Raw genomic sequence first — 15856 nt, 5'->3', positions numbered from 1 at the left:
GCAGCCAGCCTAGGGGGTGGGGGCACTGTGTGGCCCAGGCAGAGGACAGTGTGGGCCAGTGGGTCAGGCTCAGGTGATCCTGCAGGCCTCCCTCCCATATCATACCTGGCCCTCTCAGAACCTGCCCAGAGCAGTGGATCCAGAGCTGCTGGTGGGCACAAGTGCTCAGTTTGCATTTTTGTCCAGTGCGTGGTCGTCAGGTGAACCCTGAGAGCGGCCTTCTCCCTCTGCAACGCTGCCAAGGCAGTGATGGGCCCCCATTTGGAACAGTTGGCATACTCCTCTCCTGCGCCTTCTCCCTGCCCCATAGTCTCCTCAGCTGGCAGGGATATGGCTGGTAAGGTGGCCTGTAGCCACTCAGAACCCTCGAGAATCTAAAGAGATGGTCTGAGTTGTCATTTCCTACCAAGGAGCTCAGCAGTGGGCTGAATGTGACTGGTGAGGACTCGGGCCCTCCCAGCACTAGCCAGTAGAGGGCAGCGTTGTCTCAAACAGGATACGGTGGAAGTGGTGCTGCTGTAGGAGTTGGGGAAAGAGGCTCCAAGCTCAGAGCCTCCCATGCTGCTGCTCCTCCTCTTGCCTGCTCTGCCAGATGTGGGCACCAGCTTAAATTCCCCATGCCCAAGTGACACTTCACATCCCCTTCCAGCAAAGTCTGCCTCCCTTCACACACAGCTTGTCTGCTGTTCACACAGTGGCCTGGTCTGCCCTTATCAGCCTACAGACAAGGTCCCTCCCTTCTAGGCCCCTCTGTTTTGGGCCACTGTGTTATTAACCTGTACCTGGCAGACACCCTATCTTCTGCTGGTTTGGAGCCCCTGTTCTCTGTTTCCCCCACAAATAGGGAGGGTCCTAACAGTCTCTGGGTGTCTCTGGGCCCTGCAGACTGGACAGGACAGTTCTGCCTACCCACCCCACCGCTTGGTGGCTGCTTGATCTCATGTCCATCTGGCACCTGTGCATGGTGACCCCAGAGGGCCAGCTTGTGGATGACTCAAGGCTGGTGCCCTCCATACCCCCTTCTTTCTGGTGATTATCTACTGTGGGGGCATCTTGAGAGTGAGTGTAGGGGTCCAGGACATTGCCTGTGGGAGCCAGGATCCATTCCCAGCACTGCACAGTCTCACCTGGTATAGTTCCCAGAAAACAGTGTGAGTTTCACCCCCAAACATCCTCCCTTAGCTGTTTCCTTCAGAGATGTCACCAACCCCTGAGGATTGGGGTACCTTGGGAATGTCCACCCCCTAAGGCAAGAGCAATGTCCATAGAGCCAGGCTTAGCCTTTAGCCTGCCTCTGGGCAGGGGTTCCTTCCCCAGCACCCTACAGTTTTGGGGAGTATATTTGCTTTTCTTTTCTTTTTTCTTTTTTTTTTGGGGGGGGTCACACCCGGCAGTGCTCAGGGGGTTACTTCTGGCTCTATGCTCAGAAATCGCTCCTGGCAGGCTCACGGGACCATATGGGATGCCGGGATTCGAACCACTGACCTTCTGCATGAGAGGCAAACGCTTTACCTCCATGCTGTCTCTCCATTCCCAACCCACAGTTTTGATGTCTCCGGCTTCTTCAGGCACCACCCAGTCCCATGGGCTTCACGAGACATGGTTGGGGGGCTGGCCAGACAGCTGGGGTGCCTGCAGACATCACAGTCCAGATCAGCTGCTCTGTTGAAGGAACCACGTGCTGGGCGCCTGATGCCTGCCTAGCCACCCCCACAGGCCTCTTCGTGTGCTGTTTTGGACTCTTCCCGGGTGCTCAGGAGTGGCCACCCCTATTTGTGCCTCTGGACTGTCAGTGTGGGACACTCCTGCCTAAATGGCTCCTACTGTTCTGTGGACCAGTTGAGGCTAGCCCAAAAGGACTTGGGGTAGAAGGACTACCTAGTGGGTATAGCCTGTGGGGCTACTCTATCCCACAGTTACCCTGGAGCTCAGCCCAGCCCAAAGGAGACTGTAAACACTTTTGACTGTAAACACTGTCAACCTGTGTGAGGGTCCCTGGCTGGAAGGCAGACACAGCACTGCAAGTTGGAGTCTGAGATGCCCCATGGCAGGCCCAGTGTCAGACTTAAAGCCCCCCCCCCAATTAAAATATTGACAATAGGAGACACTGTATTTGCCCCAAACCCTTCCTGAGCCATTGAGCATTGGCCTTATAGTACAGTTCCAAGCCCAAGGTCAGGACTAGGGGGCCCAGCATGGCAGGTTCCCAGAGCTGAATGTGTTGGAGCAGAGGGGGAGACAGAGAAGTAGAAGCACTGTCAGGACAGGCGGGCGGCTCCCCAGATGGCTTCCATTAGTGCTCCCATCCACTCAGCCAGAGATGGGGCTCCTGGTGGGTGTCCCCTGGCGCCAGGGTGGGGTGGAGGCGGGAGCCAAAAGATGACAGAGTTCTCTGGTGTCCGCTGGCATTCAGAAGGAGCATGAGGGGGACCCCGAGGAGTCGGTCGGATGATTTAGGAGGGACATAGCTTTCGAGCCTGGATTCCGGGATGGAGTGAATGTGAGTCATATAAGCGTGTAGGGACTTGGGGGAGGCGGGGGGACTTGAAATGGAGGAGAGCAAGGGGGAACTGAGAGCAACGAAAATAGCCTGAAAATAGCCCGAAAATAGCCTGGCCCCCTGCAGCACCGGCCTGTGCTTCCCTCTCCTGCAGACAGCCCGAAACAAGAAGCGGCTGGAGCGGGAAGGTGTCTGGTAGGACCCCCAAGAGCTGGACCAACAGCCTTTGGGGTGCTCTGGCTGGCCCCAGGGGCTCCCAGCCGGAAGCTCCTGTTCTCTGAGGGCTCTGCCTGGGACTTGCTGCAGGTTCCCCTCTGATGTGGCAGCCCCAGGAATCTGGCCCCTCCAGCCAGCCCTGTGTTCCCAGTGCGTGCTGTTCTGAATCAGCAAACCACAGTCGTCCTCTTGCTTCAGAGCCCAGATGAAACACCCTGGTCCCTGCTGACACTCCACGGCCTCTGAAGGACAGAGGGCTGCGACGGGAAGTGTGTCTGTCCCCGCTGCTTTAGTGGCAGCACAGGCTGAGCTGGGATGTGAGACCCCTGTCACTGGATTCAGAGCTGCTCATTCCCCTCTGGGGCTTATTGGGGCCACTCCTCAGGTTTCCTGCAGCTTAGGGCTGGCAGAGGGGGGAGCCTCTCCCTCCTGGCCAGTTCTGGGGGTCATCGGAGACCCTGCACCCTTTCCATCTGCAGCCACATTGGTGTAGAGACTCAGGCTTCCCTTGGCCATCAACCCCCTCATGCAGGGTGTGTCCTCTCCTGAGTCTCACTGCGCCACTCCCCTTGCCATGCTGGGGCTCCCCAATTCTCAGAGGGTCACCTGACGTGCTATCTGCTGCCTTTTGCACTGTTGCCGCTGTTTATGGTGCTTTGCAATCAGAAGATGAGATTAAAAGGTCCCAGCTGGGACTTTGGATTCTGGAAGGTTTTTCCCTTAAAATGTCAATGTCTGTGGCACTACTGCTGCTGCCCCTAGCTCCAGCCCCCCGTGTTGGTCCAGGGTGGACCACCCTGCTGGTTCCCTGGCTGCTGTGTTTGCCCTCCATGAGGCCCACATAGACCTCCCAGGGGCTTTTCAGTCTGTAGACAGACACCCTTACCCGGTGGGCGGCCAGGGCTGGGATGGCACTGGGTTCTAGCCAGTCTCAAAGGGCCACTCTCTCGCCCCCTTCACCTGCCTCTCTGACTCCTAGAACCAGTTCTGCACTGTGGTGGCCTCGCTCACTGCCTGACTCTGTGGGCTGGGCTGTGCACCTGGCCCCTGCACCAGGTCTGACGTTGCAGCTCAGCCCCATCTGTCCCATCCTGCACCCCTTCCCAGGGCTTTTTCTTGGGTTACCTGAGGGAAGGAGGGGCCCTGCTTTTCTGCTGCTCTCCTCCACCTTGGGGCTCAGTCCAGCCACTCCTCTTAATGCTGCCACCTGGGGATACCCCAGAGGTGCTGGTGTCAGTGGGTGAGGCCCTAGGAAGCCAGACCGGATGTGAGCACTCTTGTCCTTGGCCTTCCCTCGACCTCAGGAAAAGTGGGAGCTGTCAGCCCCCTACCCCCACCCCCGCAGTCAGCAAGCTCCTGAAAGTCTTATGGGGCGTGCTTGTGGGGCTACAGCTGTGCCCCTGCAGATGCAGGGCTTTTGGGGAGGGGATGGGAGTACTTGTTAGAAGGCCGGAGGCACAGGACAGTTCTGTCCCCCTAGTTTTTCAAGTGAGCCCCCTCCCTGGGCCTGTCCTGCAGAGTAGAGGCAGACAGAGGTTCAGACAGAGGTCTCCCCTCCTGCCTTCCTTACCCTGGGGTTAAAGATCTCCCAGGACCACTCAAGATGTTGCTCACCCAGAGAGAAGACCCCCCTCTTGTGTCTGGTGGGTCACTGAGGAGGTTCAGGGCACGGAAGGTGGGTGGACACGAACATGGGCCCAGCCTCCACCTCTCTCTGCAGCCTGTTTGACATGGGCGGGGAATACTATTGCTTCGCCTCGGACATCACCTGCTCCTTTCCCGCCAACGGCAAGTTCACAGCGGACCAGAAGGCTGTGTATGAGGCGGTGCTGCGGAGCTGCCGCACCGTCATGAGCACCATGAAGCCAGGTGAGCACAGCCTGTCTGTTAACCTTATCCAGTGGCCCATGTGCCCAGGCCTAGCTGCATGTGAGAACACCCAGCAAGCACCCACCTGGCCACAGGGCCTCTTGGTGATGGAACTTGTGGGGCCCAGTACCCTAATGCATGTCACCCCAGGTCATCTAAGAGGCTATAAACAGCTACGTCTTCAGAGGAGGGAGGTAATGGTCAGGTTGGCTCCTGCCAGCCCCGAGAAGCAAGGGTTTGTGGAGGGAAAGGGGTTGGGAGCTCTATTCCCTGGCAGACACATCTGGGTGATTGGATGTAGGGGACAGGAAACACCAAAGTCTGAAGGGATGGGGTCAGGGACTAGGAGGCAGAGTGGGTGTGATCTGGGACCCTTAGCCCACATCATGAAGACAGCAGGCCTGGCAGTGCTCCTGTCATTGGAGGAGAGACCAAGGACTTGCAGAGGCATGTATTTGTACAGGGGAGGATAGAAGGATGGACAGGGTGAGACAGCCCAGGAAATGCCTCCAGCGGATGGTAAACCCTGACTCTATGTCTGCACCCCAGGATCAGGTTTGCTTGGCTTTGAACAGCCAGCTGAAAGGGATTGGGCTGAAATTGGCAAAAGAGGGAGTGTCAGTAGACAACAGGGCCCAAACCCCTCAGTGGGGAGACCTTGTAGTAGTGGGGGTCAGAACTACCCAGGCCTCCAGTCCTCACTCGGGGTCCCTGGAGAGAGTAGGATAGGAAGTAATGTTTTTTGGGTAGGGGGTCAGGCTAGCATAGCTGTTGGCAATGGTGGGGTGGGTGGGTGGGATGGGATAGTGGTTGTGGTGGTAGAAGTAGTGATGCAGGGTCTGGAAAAGGAGCCCTCTTTCCCCCAAGCTGCAGGCCCAAGTCCCCAGCTCTGCTCCCAGCCTGGCTCAGCTCAGCCCAGTCCAGCCACTCCTGCCCTCATTGGGGTGGCCCATCACACTGGTCCTGGGGGCTCCCTGGCCATGTCCACTTTTGACACAAGGGGCTGGTTTGGCTCCATGGGCAGTGACTGGTGAGCAGAGCTTCCTGCTGTGCCTCTTGTACCTTATGCAGCAGGCTGATTGGAGCACATGCAGTGTCATCTCTGAGGGGCCCTGGCCTTGTGGCACAGGCCACTAGGCTGTGTAATTTGGCCCCTGGGCTAAGATGCAGTGAGGGTGCGGCCTTCATACAGGAGCACAGCTTTGCCACAGAGCTACAGAGGGCACTGGGGAGGGACAGGCTGGACTTTGCTGGGCCCCCGTGAGTGGAAGGGGCCCAAAAGCAGATCCAGTGCCAGTCCCCAGCCGGAGGAGCCTCTGGGTCAGGATAGGGCAGGGCAGGCCTCTCCTGCTCCCCAACACCTCAGTCTTTCTTCCTGAGTGCCCACACCCCTGGCTAAATCTGGAATATCTGGAGAACCAGTGATCCTGGCCACTATGTGGGGAGTCTGATGTCATGAAGTCACAGGAAGGACTCCCATGACAGAAGGGGACAGTCAGAGGCCTGAGTTACCATGTGGGAATGACACAGGGAGCTGGGCTGTCCACGCTCCCTGCTATGTGCACTCCATATTCCAGTCTGGGGATCTTTCTGCTCTGCTCCCCTCTTGGATAGGGCAGTGCCTGGTTCCCCTTGAGACAGCCCCATCAGGCCCTGTGGATGCCACAGCCTGTGCTCACAGCTGGGATCAGGGCCACATTCTGGCCTCCTCTGCCCATCAGGACTCCAGACCAGGGTCAAGGGAGGCTACACAGAACTTTTGATGCACAACCCCCCCCCCCACACACACACACATACACAGGATCTGTGTGGTGGGTAAGGCCTGTCCCCAGAACCTGGCATACACTCATCCTTGAGGCCACTGTCTCCCGAGGCAGGAAACACTTTGTCTGGAAGGGCAGTGAGGATACAGCCTCGGCACCCCCCAAGACTGTCTTGCTCACAATCATTTGGCTATGCTGGATCCTGCTGGGGCCCTGGAACTGGGCCCTACTGGGCCCCTAGCCAACTATGAGGTGTAGCTTGTGGGGAACCAGGTGGGCACAACCTGGGGCTGGTCCTTAGGAACCCCCCCAGTTTCAGGTGGCGTTTCCTATTCGGAGGCTCCCTCTGCCCACCCAGCATATGCCAGAGTTCAAGTTCGAATGCTTATAGGCATGGGGCAAGTACACCGCTTCCTGGGCCCCATCACGGCCTTGGCTGCAGGGATCCCAGAAACTAGATCCCTCTCAGACCCCGACCAGCCCATGTATGCATCTAACTTGCTACTTCGGAGGGCAGTCAGGGAGGGCTTCCTGGAGAAAGCCTCAGAAAAGGCCACAGGAAGAGTTGGAGGGCGGAGGCTTGAGACGATGACATAGGCAGCACCAGGACCACACATGTGTCATTAAGGGCGTAGGCGTGGAACTTGGGGCTCCAGCATCAGAACCAGCCTTGCCGATCCCCATTCTGGAGAGATGGCCCTGAAGTCCAATCCCCTGCGGGCCCGGCCCGGGGACGCACATCCATGAAGTGCCAGGTCCAGCCCTCAGGAGGAGGGGACACAGGGTGGTGGGTGGTGCCAGTCTGCCAGGTGCTACCAGGTGGCACCCCAGCAAGTGTGGGTATGGGGGGCCTTGATGGCTTCTGACCATGCTGAACTGGGGAGCAGGGAGGGTCTGATGCCAGCCACTGGCCTCCCCCGGGCAGGGACAGTGACCTTCACACAGTGCAGGGGCCCTGCCCGGCCCGTGGGTGTTGTAACCATCTCGGGCTGCTGGGGCCAAGTTGCCGGAGGTCTAATCATGTCACAGCCCTAACCACACAGGCAGAGGCTCCCATTCTCGCCCTCCCCACGGGGTGCAGGCAGGAGGACTGGAGGCGCCGCAGGGACCCCACGAGGGGCTGCGAGGACGGCAGAGGAGCAGAGCTGCCAGCACAGAACATGATTTATACCTGATCCACCCTCTGCAGAGACGCAGCCCCGGTGGCAGCTGGCCAGGCCTGAAGTCAGGCTGCGCTTCCTGGGGCTCCCCTTGGCGCCGGGAAAGGCCCCTGTCCAAGGCTGAACTGGGCTGGGCTGGGCGTCAGCCGCCACCCAGGGGGCCTTCCCCATCCTGAGCTCAGGGGGCTCCTTGGCCAGCACGAGGACTGGGGGTTGCCTTCATTTACCCTGATCCTGGGCTTGTATTCCTGGCCCATGGGTGGGTGGGGGGACCCAAGATAGTTAGGGACAGACCTCACTAGCCCCCAAGGCTGAGCCCTGGATTCCCAGGTCACACTGGCCTCTGCAGACAACTGGGCAACTGCGTGGCTCTGATGACCGTCTGAGGAGGCGGGTGGCAGGGCCCAGGGGGCCAGTGGTATGGCCCTGGACAAAGGCAGCCTCTGGGGTCTGGGGTGAGGAGCCTCCTGGCTGAAGCACAGAGGGGCTCTGGGAGCCCGACCCCAAGTCTATTTTGGGGCACTTCTCCCAGCGGGGCTCAGCAGTGAGTGCTCTGTACCTCACCTTGAGCTGTGGCATATACTGGCATGGCCTGCCCATAAGATGCTCCAAGCCTGGGAATCCAGGCTGGATGGATCCCCCAACTGGGGGCCTCTGGCAAGGAGTTGGCCCCACAGGAGCCTGGTGCCCAGCAGAGTGGCCTCCCCTGCCAGCCCTCACCTAGTGCAAGGGTCAGTCTCATGGGAGCCAGGGCTGTACCCCAACCCCGCATATTGCCAGGGAGGATAGGGATGGGGAGTGTCTGTCCATAACAGCCCTGAGGGAGTGCCAGGCCTCAGTCCTTGTCAGCCAAGCACCCAGAAAAGTGGAACCCCCTGAGTGGCTGAAGCTCTAAAAGTGGGGCCACTTGTGGACCTGGAGACCAGGTGGAGGTGCCAGAGGCAGCCAAGGCACTCATTGGAGTGTTTGTGCCCAAAACTCTACCTGGGCCACCCTCCCAATGACCTCTGCCCTGGAAACACAGGACGAGACTGTCTGGGCATCTGTGCCACCACAGACCCCAGCCTGCGAGCTGAAACCATGCCAGCTGCACCTTCACCCCAGAAACCTTTGCTCCCCAACAGCTCCAAGGGTGACTCAGCCTGGCCCTGAGACACAGAGCCTGACTACCCTTCACCCGCCCCAGCTCCCCTGGCCCCACAGCTCAAGGCGATGTTTGGCCCAGGGCCCGGGCTCAGAGGCCATCCCACGCCCACTGCCAGGGCCAGGCCTTTGTGCCATTGCACCCCTAGGTCGACCTCCGTGGGCCCTTCTGGCCCCCAAAGCCATGTGGGTGGGGTGGATGCAGCAGGGGCAAGGCTTTCCTGGAGTGGGCATTGGAGGGCTCCTTGCTCCAGGAGCTGGTTCCCTCCACACACAACCACCTCCCTCCAACTCAGGTGTCTGGTGGCCTGACATGCACCGCCTGGCCGACCGCATCCACCTGGAGGAGCTCAGTCACATGGGCATTCTCACTGGTAGCGTGGAAGCCATGATGAAGGTCCACCTGGGAGCCGTGTTCATGCCCCACGGGCTCGGCCACTTCCTGGGCATTGACGTGCACGACGTTGGCGGCTACCCCGAGGTCAGTGTTAGACGTTCTTGCCACATGCGGGCCTGGGCTTTGGCCCGATCCGACCCTCTCAGAGGTGCCAGGAAATAGGGTGCCTTGATCCCACCCTCTCTGATTGGTCCTGCCCAGCCCTGTGGTCCGAGAAAAGCAGGGCATCCTGTGTGGAGTCGAAGGTGAAGAGTATGAGTGCAGAGCTGGGCAGCTGACCTGTACATTCATGTCCCTGGCTTAGTGGTGATGTGTGGCTGCCCGGCCCTGGGTACCCCTAACAGGGGAGGGAGGCACAGGTGGGTGTCCACACAGAGACCACCCAGAGGGTGCTGGCGGGCAGGTGGTTGCAGCCTCAGCCTGGTGGACGGAAGAGCATGCCCTGGCCCTGAGCCCACAGCTCAGGGTCTGATTAGGCAATGGGCACACCCCAGGGCCCACCAGACACTTGGCCCAGACTCGGCCTGGCCTGCTTGGCCGGAGGGTATTTTGAAAGCACCAAGAGTGATTGGGGGGAATTGCTCAAGAGAAGCATTATTATTCAATTATTTTTTTTCCTCAAGTGTAAACAGTTAAATTTGGAGAAACAAAATCCGTTTTAATTTCCTAATTTCTATCCATCACCCCGTGCAGGGAGCCAAAAGCAGGGCCTTCCAGACATTGTTAACTGACAATCATTATTCATTAGTCGCCAAAGCTCTTTTTTTCTTTTCCACCAGAGAAAATTGGCAGCAAACTGTTTTCATCTTTTCCAGTAAGCAGCCCTTTGTGCTCCGAGTCTATTCTTCTGACAGTTCAACATTGTGGAAAAAATATGACTTTTCCTATTAAAAAAAAAAAAAGTCATTTGTTTTAATTCAGGCCCACAGACACATCTGGGTTTCCTCTGCCCAGATCCCGGCAGAGTCAAGACCCCACCACCACACTGCACCACAAAGACCCCGATTTGGACTGGTTCCTCTCGCCCCAGCAAGATTGGGCTCCTGGGTCAGAGGGGCGGGAACTGGGCTTCCCTCCGCTTAGGGCCACTGTCGCCTCTGCCGACCCTTCCTGCCATTCCTGGAGGCCACTGGCAATTGTGCCCTTCGGAGCCCTCTAGCCTGGTCGGAGCAGTGCTTTGCAGGGCTTTGGAAGGAAGCCTTTGCTCCTCCTCTGCACATGGCTCTGGGGTGGCATCTTGCCTGTGTGAGGGGCCAGGCTGGGCACCCACTCAGATGGCACCTCCAGAGGGAACCTGCCCTCCCACCCAGCCCGCCACTTGCGTCCTCACAGCCCCAGGCGTCCCCTTCTGGTGCCTGACACAAAGTGCTAATCAGAGCCTGATGTGCTGGGCCCTAGTTAGGAGTGACAGCTGCATGGCGAGCAAAGCCACATGCGGGCTTCCGGGCAGCGCCACCCCCTCGGCTGCTGGCCCCTCACTCCCAGGCCCTCTGGTCTCTACTAGTATCCTGCCCTGCTGTGCTCACAGCCTAGGCTGCTATGGGTTCTGCCACATGCACAGTCCCCTCCAGAAGGCACAAGAAACTCCAGAGCCCCTGCAAGTGGTGTTGAGAATGGCACAGGCAGGGAACACTCGGGCTGTGGTGGAAAATGCCTGGAAGGGTTGGGCTGCCTGCCCAGGGTCCCCCTCACAACTCGTGCCCCCCATCCCACCCCCAGGGTGTGAAGCGCATAGATGAACCAGGCCTGCGAAGCCTGCGTACTGCACGGCACCTGGAGGAGAACATGGTGCTCACAGTGGAGCCGGGCATCTACTTCATCGACCACCTCCTGGACGAGGCCCTGGCCGACCCGGCCCGCGCCTGCTTCTTCAACCAGGATGTCCTGCAGCGTTTCCGGGGCTTCGGTGGGGTGAGTCCCCAAGGACCTCCCTCTCCACCTCCTTCATTGCCTCAGTGGGAAGGGTGGGAGCTGAGCAGGGGAATCCCGAGTCTTAGAACCTGTTCCAGAGGCCCACAGTCATTCCCGGGAGGATCTGCCATGGAAAGCACTGAGCACAGGGGCCAGAGAGATAGCACAGCAGTAGGGCATTTGCCTTGCATGCAGCTGATTCAGGATGGATGGTGGTTTGAATCCCGGCACCCCATATGGTCCCCTGTGCCTGCCAGGAGCGATTTCTGAACATAGAGCCAGAAGTAACCCCTGATCACCGTCGGATGTGATAAAAAAAAAAAAAAAGTACTGAGCTAACAGCATGTCCTCCAGCTTGAAGCTCTGGGGCCCAGCTCACAACTAATGAGTGTCTGTCTGTACTGTGCAGGTCCGAATTGAGGAGGATGTGGCAGTGACGGCCACCGGCTCAGAGCTGCTGACCTGTGTGCCTCGCACAGTGGAGGAGATTGAAGCCTGCATGGCCGGCCGAGACAAGACCTTCTCCCCCACCGGTGCCCAGTAGGGCAGCCACAGTGCCCAGCACCAGGGACCACGGGCAGCCTCTGATTGGCGTCCGTAGCAGTGATGGTGTTTGGAAGCTCAGACCAAACGGTGCAGTCCCAGGACCCTTCATCTCTGTTTGCTTTGCGTCAATGACAAACTACCTTTAAAAATGTTTGCTCCGAAGAATCCTGATCCCTAGTAACTCAGTGCATCATGTACCGATTATAATCTCTGACTCAGGAAAGATGCCTTCTCTTTCAATCGGTTTTATTTTACTCAAAAATTCTTTTTTCAATCAATTCACAGAATGGACTTTGCAGTAAAATTTTCTGATGATGCTGATGATGTTGCCCCATGCACTTTGTGTTCTCTGGCCTCTGGGGAGATGAGCCCCAACCTACCCATATTTTCACTTTTGGCGACCCTTTCCTGATCTTGGAAGGGCAGACCCAAAAGGTTCCCGGGGACAGTTATTTAAAAATGTGTGGCTTGCGGCATCCCCGTCTTTGATGTTCTTCCTGAGCAAAGCCAGCACCAGCCTGAGTCATTACAAGCTTTCTTGTTCCATCCACATTCACCATGTCTACCTGCTTTAAGCCTCTTCCCCTCCGGGACGGTGAGCCTGACCCTCCCTTGGTGAGGACCAGCCCTTGCCATGCCCACTTGCCTTCCAAGTCCCCTCTGCTCCTTCCCCATCCCTCAGCCAACTTCTAGAAAAGTTCGTGTCCCTTCCTCATCTCTCTAACAGCACTTTTCCCCAAGTGTTGCCAAGCCAAGACAAAAAGCAAGTGAGGCCCAGAGCAATAGTAAGTCCAGTGGGTACTATCAGGCCTTGCAATATGGACCTGGGTTCAAGCTTCAGTGCCTCCTATAGTCCGTGAGTACCACCAGGAATAATTCCTGAGTGCAGAAGCAGAAGTGACCCCTGAGCACTGCCAGGTGTGGCCCCAAGACATAAACAAGTGCGATGCAGCCATGAGGAGGGATGGGAAAACTGCAGCTCAAGCTAGAGGCATTCTGAGTCACTGATGTTAGTACAAATTACTCCCTAGCACAGTAACACAAAAGTGATCGGTGCTAGGGTCACACAGCTGTGAAACAACCTCAGTTCCAAGTCACTATGCCTTATTTGCTTCTTAAGTTTCCTGACATCCACCTCTTTGGGAGAGGAGCCGAGTGTGGTCCCATCTCCAGTCTGAGCAGCAGTAGTTGGCCACTAGGTGACGTCACTGGCCCTCTAGCACATCCATTTCTAGCCACTATCTGTCCTGGATCGGCTGCATAGCCTTACCGCTCATATGCTATCTCTCCAGCCCCAATGCGCATCCATTCTTAAAGGTTTTCTGAGGCATAGAATACAATCCTTTAGTAATCTGTGAATGAAGTTTGAGTACTGACTGTATGAGCAGTCTTGTTTTCTTTTTGTTTGGGTTTTTTTTTTGGGGGGGGCGCTCAGGGTTACTCCTGCCTCTGTGCTCAGAAATTGCTCCTGGCAGGCTCCTGGGTCCATTTGGGATGCCAGGGATCAATCCAGGTCTGTCCTGGGTCAGCAGCATGCAAGGCAAACACCCTACCGCTCCACTGTGCTATAGCTCTGGCCCCTGTATGAGCAGTCTTTTAGGAGTTCATGGAACTCACAGCTGTCAATGTGATAGATACATCCAATATACAGGGTTTCAATCCCTCCCCGCCCAAGGCAAAACAGTTAAGGTGAACCTCTGAATGGTTTGGTCTCGTTAAAAACCAACTGCACGCATCATGCATCTTTCTTCTTCCTCTCCCCAGATGCCCATACCAGAATCCCCTTTCACATACATGTGTCCTCAAGCAAGTAGACAAAGAATAGCCACTGGATGCTTTGTCAGAGACAATGCCAGCAGTGGGGCTCTAGGTCAGCCCTGGTTGGTAATCAAAGGGCACCTTTGTAGGCACTAGAGCCAAGCACTCCAGCCCAGATTCTAGAGGTATATCCAGTTCCCAAGTCTGCAGAAATTGCATAGCTACAGAAATCAATCAGACCCTTCTAGAAGGCCATGCCATGCTGACCAAAATCAGCAAAGCCTCTAGTCTACTGTGTACCTCTGAGAACATGCTCCCTGCTTAGTAAGGGTCTTCCATCTCCTAGAGGTATAAGTACTCGCCACTACAACCGTCCAGAAAGGCATTTTCCAATTGGTGCAGAAAGCAGGGGCTTGGGGTGGGATGGGGTGAAGGGGAGATGCAGACAAGGTATTCCAGAGGCTTTAGGAAGTGAACATGGCCCTGAGGTAGAAAGAACTTAGCAAAACTAGGAGAGACTGAAGGAAAGAAATCTCAGGTCACAAGGAGTCACTTCATAGAGAATGGGCCTCAGCCTATGAACCATGGAAACATAAGCTTGGGGGAGGTACACAGACTCCGGGGTACACAGACTTAACAGTCTGTCCTCCCCTACTGGGGAGGGGAAGGTGGAAAGGGCAGCTTGAAGCGAGTATGCCCATGTATGTACTGACTTCGACATTTCCATACCCCATCAGAACGATCCCAATTCTCTGGGCAGGCTAGCCTAGGGTCCCACGAGGATTAAGAGTGTTATTTGGGGCTTGGTGTTCTCCACGTGTAAGATGCATGGGGAATCCTGGCGTCACAGGGACATGTCTGAAAAGTATTTTAAAAGCTGGCACCTGCACAAAGAAATCATCCCTGAAATTGCTCCCCAGTTATTACATGATAAATTACAACTAATATATGTAACTGAGGTGAGGCATACATAAATACTCGTAGATTTCATTACGGTCTTTCCATTTTCACGAAGAGGCGGAAAGTAGAAATTTCCCAAGATAGAAGGATCATAGAAAAAATACCTAGATGGCACTTTTCCTTGCAACATTCCACCAACTTCTTGGACTGAGTACCTGTGAATTCCTTTCCAGGCATTTGTTTGGCATCATGTAAATGAAAATATTGGTACATATACCTACCTAATCTGGCATTTTATTAGAAAGAGGCTGACAATGTCATTCATTCCTGGTATCTCTCTCTTCCTGGTATCTCACTTCCGGTCATTCTGTCAGTGGAATGACGTCACGCAGTGTCTGAGCTCCAGGAGGGCCAGTCAGTGCTCGCTTTATACCAACATACATTTCTGTCTGAGCCCCAGTGGCAAAGACTAACTCCATGCGCCCAGAGTAAACTGCACCCCCCATCCACCAAGGGCAACCTGGATGTGGAAGCACTTTGCCCTGCCCTGGGTCAGAAGGAGCACCTGCCTATGATTGCTGGTCCGAACCACACCACACCCACTGCTATCTTGGTATCATAAAGAAATCCACAAGGAATGCAGGCTTTATTCCAAAGTGGGTTTTTTTTTTTATTTCAAATTCATTCAAAGAAATAAAATTATATTTAAAAAAATAGAGCAATCTCACAAACTGAGGAGTCAGGAACAAAAAGAACAAATGAGTAAGTTTCCTGAGGCAGACTTAACAGCTGAAGAATGGACTTTCTCCTTCCTAGCTTTAGTCAAACAAACAAACAAACAAACAAAAAAACTTTCCTATTTCCAAGACATCAAAAAACACTTAATTGAAGGCAACGAAACATGCTAACTGGGTTGGCTAGTTAGGTAGACGCTCCAAGCCCTCAAATGGGGATCCATTAACCTGGAGAGGTGCTTGCTAACCTTTCAGGATTGAATATCAAACTGCACATACTTCTAGGTTGTTGTGTTTGAAAGTTTCACATTTATGAAATTCAAAATCCCAGTGACATTTACTGAAAGCTTAAGTCAAAATGACCCTAATCTCTGAGCTCATTTGCAGAGCCTGAGCAGTCCGGGCAGTGGTGCACACCAGTAATGAGACTATACAGCTACACTAAAGCCTCATTCCTAACCAGTGGGGCCTGGGACGGAATCCATCCCAAAAATTCATAAGCAACATACAGAACCAAAGTTTCAAAAGTCAATTTACGATTCCCAAAGCTCTACATTTACCCATTCCCCATCTCTGGTTTCCCTCCACTTCATACTGATGAATCTATCAAACTATAAACTTCAATTCCCAAAACATTTAGTGAGATATTCAAGACAGTGGTTTTACATTTTTGTTCTAGGCATGGCTGCCTGCTCTACAGTTTTGATTTGCACAGTCAACAAGACAATTTGAAACAATCTATGTTTTATTTCCAGTTGTATGTTCTGATCTCAATGTTGAACTGAATACAAAGTTGTCATGATTACCCTAGAGATTCTTTTCCAAAGAGAGTTAAATCAATTCATATAGCTTGAACCATAAACTTCATGGAATATCAATCTGAGGTTTTTTTCCTTTGAGACTGAAACGTCTGTATTATCTATCTGAGGTGCTTCAAGATTCAGATGACATAACAGCAA

The 15856-nt window shown here is 55.1% G+C and overlaps 1 protein-coding gene across 1 annotated transcript in view; it reads left to right on the top strand.

The window, feature by feature from the left end:
* PEPD (peptidase D) overlaps window positions 1-11820 on the top strand; it is an 89570-nt gene extending 77750 nt beyond the window's left edge. Inside the window, exons 14-17 of the mRNA XM_049787447.1 lie at window positions 4437-4585; window positions 8948-9132; window positions 10768-10959; window positions 11369-11820. Of these exons, the coding sequence (XP_049643404.1) occupies window positions 4437-4585; window positions 8948-9132; window positions 10768-10959; window positions 11369-11503 (661 nt within the window). The 3' untranslated portion in view covers window positions 11504-11820. The remainder of the gene's footprint in view (window positions 1-4436; window positions 4586-8947; window positions 9133-10767; window positions 10960-11368) is intronic.
* The last annotated feature ends 4036 nt before the right edge of the window (window positions 11821-15856 follow it).

The sequence above is a fragment of the Suncus etruscus genome, chromosome 14 (assembly GCF_024139225.1).
Source record: "Suncus etruscus isolate mSunEtr1 chromosome 14, mSunEtr1.pri.cur, whole genome shotgun sequence".
Classification (NCBI taxonomy): domain Eukaryota; kingdom Metazoa; phylum Chordata; class Mammalia; order Eulipotyphla; family Soricidae; genus Suncus; species Suncus etruscus.
Note: the sequence above shows the minus strand (reverse complement) of the source record. Positions and strands in the feature narration are given on the sequence as shown.